The sequence below is a fragment of the Urtica dioica genome, chromosome 9 (assembly GCF_054948205.1).
Source record: "Urtica dioica subsp. dioica isolate 48M chromosome 9, U.dioica_male_clone48M_v1_H2, whole genome shotgun sequence".
In the NCBI taxonomy this organism is placed as follows: domain Eukaryota; kingdom Viridiplantae; phylum Streptophyta; class Magnoliopsida; order Rosales; family Urticaceae; genus Urtica; species Urtica dioica.
The window spans coordinates 16,420,794-16,427,337 of NC_142764.1; the positions used below are offsets into that span (position 1 = coordinate 16,420,794).

General features: G+C 30.4%; 1 protein-coding gene across 1 annotated transcript in view; it reads right to left on the reverse strand.

Moving 5' to 3' along the window:
* Nucleotides 1-5,949, reverse strand: part of LOC149385326 (DELTA-urthionin-Uf1a-like) — a 49,563-nt gene extending 43,614 nt beyond the window's left edge. The window contains exon 1 of the mRNA XM_089626759.1: nucleotides 5,780-5,949. Coding sequence (XP_089482885.1) covers nucleotides 5,780-5,870 — 91 coding nt within the window. The 5' untranslated portion in view covers nucleotides 5,871-5,949. The remainder of the gene's footprint in view (nucleotides 1-5,779) is intronic.
* Between the last annotated feature and the right edge of the window lie 595 nt (nucleotides 5,950-6,544).

Below are 6,544 nucleotides of genomic sequence, written 5' to 3' on the forward strand. Positions count from 1 at the left end.
TTAAACCTCATAAATATTTTTCTATGTAACAACAACATATATAGGTGTCTTGTATACAAAATTCCAGCCAAAATACGATTTGCAAGTATTTTAAAAAATATAAAACTTCGCTGTTTGAAACAGGAATAAAACTTCGCGCAAAACGTTTAATTTATTTTTATAAATTAAATCGTTAATCCAAAAATTACATGATTTTTAAGACATACTAAAAACATCTTGAATATTCTGATATAAAATTCCAAATCACCATTCCTCTGTTAGCTATTTTATTTTAAATCAAAACCTTGCTGTTTGAAACCGAAACTAAAATTATGTGCGCTGATCATAATTGAATTTTAGAAACAAAACGGTTTCTCCAAAAATTATGAAATTTGAAATATGTATTACAAACATCTTGAATATTTTGGTATAAAAAATTCAAATCAAAATTCGTTTTGTAGCTATTTTATTAAAATCAAAACACGCTGTTTGGATCATAAAAAAAAGGTTCTACGTACCGATGGTAAAATATTTTTAGAATAAAAATGGTTATTCCAAAATTCCTGAAATTTAAAACACATACTGAAAACATCTTAAATATTCATGTATAAAATATTCAGATCGAAATTCTAAACGTAGCTTTTAAAAAAAGAACAAATGTAACCATTTACGTTACTTCTCAAAAACCTTTGCAAAACAAGAAGTATTGAGTATTGTTCGTAAGAAAAAATGTAACAATCAATGTTATCATGTAAAATATGTCACATAGGGAAGAAAATACCTCTGAATAATTTAATCGTATAGGATGCTCCTTGATCTTTGTAGGAACATCTCAGAGAAAATACTACTAGGTAAATTATGATTTTTTTTTTTTTTGAAAAGGATGAAAAGAAAGAGAGAATGTTGAAGCGTGTGTGAGGAGAAAAAACAAGCCTTGAATACAATCCTAACGTGCATAGCAATACCAATTGGCACGAAGAACGATTTGATTTGACTATTGCATAATCATGCCATTATTAGCCATCATTACATACATATTTCTTCTTTCCTTTTGAAAACCTTACGCTGACATAGCAAAATACACAATTATGTAACCAAATCTATATATAAAAGGTAAGAGTGATGTATGTGCATATATGTATATAAACGTGAATATATATATATATATATATATATATATATATATATATATATTCCACTAATAAAAGGTAAACTTGATAAAAGATAAACGTGATATACATATATATATATATATATATATATATATATATATATACTTGTAAAGTAAGTAATCGGAAAGTATTTGTACTATAAATTTATACATTGCACTAATATGTTATTTTGATGATATATATATATATATATATATATATATAAAGTAAATCGGCACGTATACATATGCATAAAATATTAACCGAACATAATAGCTTGAAAAAAATAAAATCACATATATATACGTACATATTTATAGCCTTTTAGATGATTCCTGATAAAATTAATTGGGTTTAAATTGTCCTAAAGAGAAATTATCTCCGGAACCTAAAATTGAAGTCAGCATAACAATTAGAAAAAAAAAAAGAAAACATACATATTACCAAGCCATATAACTGAAATAAGGGTTCCTCGCACAAGCAAATTCTAATTATCTTTTTTTTTTAAGGCTAAGATTCGGAGTTTCACAATCTCCCCTACTTATTGGAATTTTCATCCCGAAAATTAATATAAGGGTTCAGATAGAACATAAAGATTCTTACTTGACAACTCTAAGCTTCTAGGAATAGGTCGGGATATCGTGATCTCATATCATCCTCGCCTTCCCAAGTTGCTTCTTCGATTTTATGATTTCGCCAAAGTACCTTGACTAACGGAATCACCTTGTTCCTTAGGATCTTTTCTTCATGATCAAGAATCTGTACTGGCTTTTCTTCATACGTCAAGTCTTCGTGTACTTCGATAGGCTCTTGGATTAGCTCATGATTTGGATCGGGCAGGTACTTTTTGAGCATAGAGACGTGAAACACATGGTGCACTGATGCTAACTCGGGATTCAGAGCTAGACGGTAGGCTACCTTTCCGATTCTTTCTGTGATTTCGAAATGGCCAACTTACCTCGAGCTCAATTTTCCCTTCTTGCCGAATCTCATCACACCCTTGAGAGGTGCTACCTTTAAGAAAACGAAGTCTCCTACTTGAAATTCCAGTGGTCGTCTCCTCTTGTCTGCGTAGCTTTTCTGTCGGCTTTGAGCAGTTCCCATTCGATCTCGTATCTTCTTGATGGCTTCAGTGGTGTCTCAAATAAAATCTGTCTTCTCGAGGCTATTTTCTCCGGATTCGAACCAGTGAATCGGAGATCGACATTTTCTACCGTAAAGAGCTTCATATGGGGCAACGCCGATTGAAGCTTGGTAGCTATTGTTGTATGAGAATTCAATAAGTGGTAGCCTCCTATTCTAATTCCCACCAAAATCCATGACACATGCTCGTAGAATATCCTCTAAGGTCTGAATAGTCCTTTCGGATTGGCCATCCGTCTGGGGGTGAAAAGCAGTACTGAACTTCAGTTCCGATCCCATAGACTTTTGCACACACCTCCAGAAGTTAGAAGTGAAACAACCATCATAGTCTGAGATGATGGACAAAGGTACGCCATGCAGTCTCACTACGTTACCAACTGTGACGACCCGACTTTTCGGACCGTCATTCTTATCTTAATTCTCTTACTTAGAAAACAAATAGTGGATAATTTTTTTTTTTTTTTACATCGTTTCATATATTTATAAAGTTTGGACTTTAAAATAAAAAAAAACTTTGAAAATAATCAACACTTGAAATCTTACAAAACATTTGATGAAAATAAGAGAAATACTTAATTCGAAATTCCAAACTAAAGTAGATGGTTGGAATATTCAACGGAAACTAAACCATAAAAATTCAACTTCAATTTTTCAAAACTAATTAAACTTGGAAAATAGCTTAAGCATAAAAATCTCAAACCGAGTGTTTATAAAATTTCGTAGCGGAAGTCTTTTAAATAAGCAAGCGGAACCGTAACCCAACCCCTTAACCATCGAACGCCGCTGATCCACCCTCCTCACTTATTCATTTGTTGCTTACCTACAATACGGACGAAAACACATAATATGAGCTAACGCTCAGCGAGAATAACTATAACTCACAAAAAGATGAGTAATGCAATGCATGACCGATTAATTAGTGTTTTAGTTCTAACAGTGTCATGGTCTTTCGTATCATAATTCTTATCATATTTTATTCGGGGTGCCCCTAGAGTAGTCGTACCAATTTCAGTGTACACTTTGGAAACGAACTACGGGGCTGCAACCTCCCATAGTTCGCACCATCTAATAAACATATCATATGAGAAAACTCCCTTTAGGAGCCCGTAGGTCGGCTCGAGAGAATTCTCTTAATACCTCCGTAGCTCGAGGCGGTACGACTCTCTTACTTATCTTATCACTTGATTATTTGCATTACATACAAAGATGACATATGACATAAACAAACATGAAACATGCTAATAAATAGAACATGTTATGCCAAAATTATACTAAACTCATACATAAACTCATCATAATCAAACATGACATAATAATCACAAATCACTCAATAACATATACACGCACATAAGAAAAATCACACAGTCATTCATATAACACATATTAACCAAATCAGATCACACACTCATCGTAATTAATTTTAAGCAAATCCGTATTGTAGTGAGATTATTCTCACCTTGTTTCGGAAACGTGCGACTTTAAACTATCGAACGATTGGAAAAAGTACTTTGCTCGGGACCTAAACGAAAGAATGAAATTTAGGTCCTAATAATCAATTCTGAACATCTCCAGGTTTCTGGAAAAACACAAAGACGATACTCAATAGTAAAAAGACGAAAATGCCCTTCGCCCGAAGATTTCGGCAAGAAAAATAATTTCCGAGAAAAATTCTGGAAAAATTCCAGAGAATAGGAAATAAAATTTTAAACATTTTCTTCTTCTGTGAAAGTTCCAAAATCGGAATCTAACATGAAGAAATATAATTAAAACTTATATTGTCTAAAAATTGGGTTTCAGAGAAAACGGGACAGATCTGCGCACTTGTTAAAATAAATACTAACAAAAATACTTCCGTTAATTTAAACCTCATAAATATTTTTCTATGTAACAACAACATATATAGGTGTCTTGTATACAAAATTCCAGCCAAAATACGATTTGCAAGTATTTTAAAAAATATAAAACCTCGCTGTTTGAAACAGGAATAAAACTTCGCGCAAAACGTTTAATTTATTTTTATAAATTAAATCGTTAATCCAAAAATTACATGATTTTTAAGACATACTAAAAACATCTTGAATATTCTGATATAAAATTCCAAATCACCATTCCTCTGTTAGCTATTTTATTTTAAATCAAAACCTTGCTGTTTGAAACCGAAACTAAAATTATGTGCGCTGATCATAATTGAATTTTAGAAACAAAACGGTTTCTCCAAAAATTATGAAATTTGAAATATGTATTACAAACATCTTGAATATTTTGGTATAAAAAATTCAAATCAAAATTCGTTTTGTAGCTATTTTATTAAAATCAAAACACGCTGTTTGGATCATAAAAAAAGGTTCTACGTACCGATGGTAAAAGATTTTTAGAATAAAAATGGTTATTCCAAAATTCCTGAAATTTAAAACACATACTGAAAACATCTTAAATATTCATGTATAAAATATTCAGATCGAAATTCTAAACGTAGCTTTTAAAAAAAGAACAAATGTAACCATTTACGTTACTTCTCAAAAACCTTTGCAAAACAAGAAGTATTGAGTATTGTTCGTAAGAAAAAATGTAACAATCAATGTTATCATGTAAAATATGTCACATAGGGAAGAAAATACCTCTGAATAATTTAATCGTATAGGATGCTCCTTGATCTTTGTAGGAACATCTCAGAGAAAATACTACTAGGTAAATTATGATTTTTTTTTTTTTTGAAAAGGATGAAAAGAAAGAGAGAATGTTGAAGCGTGTGTGAGGAGAAAAAACAAGCCTTGAATACAATCCTAACGTGCATAGCAATACCAATTGGCACGAAGAACGATTTGATTTGACTATTGCATAATCATGCCATTATTAGCCATCATTACATACATATTTCTTCTTTCCTTTTGAAAACCTTACGCTGACATAGCAAAATACACCATTATGTAACCAAATCTATATATAAAAGGTAAGAGTGATGTATGTGCATATATGTATATAAACGTGAATATATATATATATATATATATATATATATTCCACTAATAAAAGGTAAAGATAAACGTGATATACATATATATATATATATATATATATATATATATATATACTTGTAAAGTAAGTAATCGGAAAGTATTTGTACTATAAATTTATACATTGCACTAATATGTTATTTTGATGATATATATATATATATATATATATATATATATATATATAAAGTAAATCGGCACGTATACATATGCATAAAATATTAACCGAACATAATAGCTTGAAAAAAATAAAATCACATATATATACGTACATATTTATAGCCTTTTAGATGATTCCTGATAAAATTAATTGGGTTTAAATTGTCCTAAAGAGAAATTATCTCCGGAACCTAAAATTGAAGTCAGCATAACAATTAGAAAAAAAAAGAAAACATACATATTACCAAGCCATATAACTGAAATAAGGGTTCCTCGCACAAACAAATTCTAATTATCTTTTTTTTTTTTAAGGCTAAGATTCGGAGTTTCACATGGATGGGCAGCAGCTCCTTGCCTCAACTTGAATCTGTCCCAGAACAAGGCTCAGCAAGAGTAGGGTCACAGCAACACTCTTTCCTTCCATTGTCTCTTGACTACGTAGTGCACTATTGAATTTTTCTTACAAAATACCACTTTGTTTTTATGAAATGTTGATGAAACTAGACCTACCGATAACCAACTTATATAGTAGAGTTTCTACCATCCAAGCTCTACTTTCCACCACAAACTTCACATACCTTATGAAATGGATTAAAATTCATGTACCACATATTAAAACCACGTGCAATACTTCCAAACAAAAGTAGATAGCACGTGAAGTCCATTTATATTATAAGTTTCTGCATTTTGTATATGTTAAACTGCTGCATATTACTATGTCATTTGTTTTTTTTTTCTGGGTAATTTACGAATTGCAAACACATATTATCTACGTATTGACATGTTAATCTATATATATATATATATATATATATATATATATATATAGAGAGAGAGAGAGAGAGAGCGAGAGAGAGAGAGAGAGAAATTTATGTTAGTAGAACTGAATATATATTTCTTTTCTATATATAAAGTAAAAATTGGACCCTAGAGCTAATTAACTAGCCAATACATATTTAAATTTTTAAAAATAATCAGGGTTTTATTAATTTTGAAAAATAGCTATTAACATAAACTAACGAGTATCAAATATCCAAAATAGCTTTCAATAAACATTTCAGAATAAAAAAATTGAGTTATTAAACGAGTTGACCTATA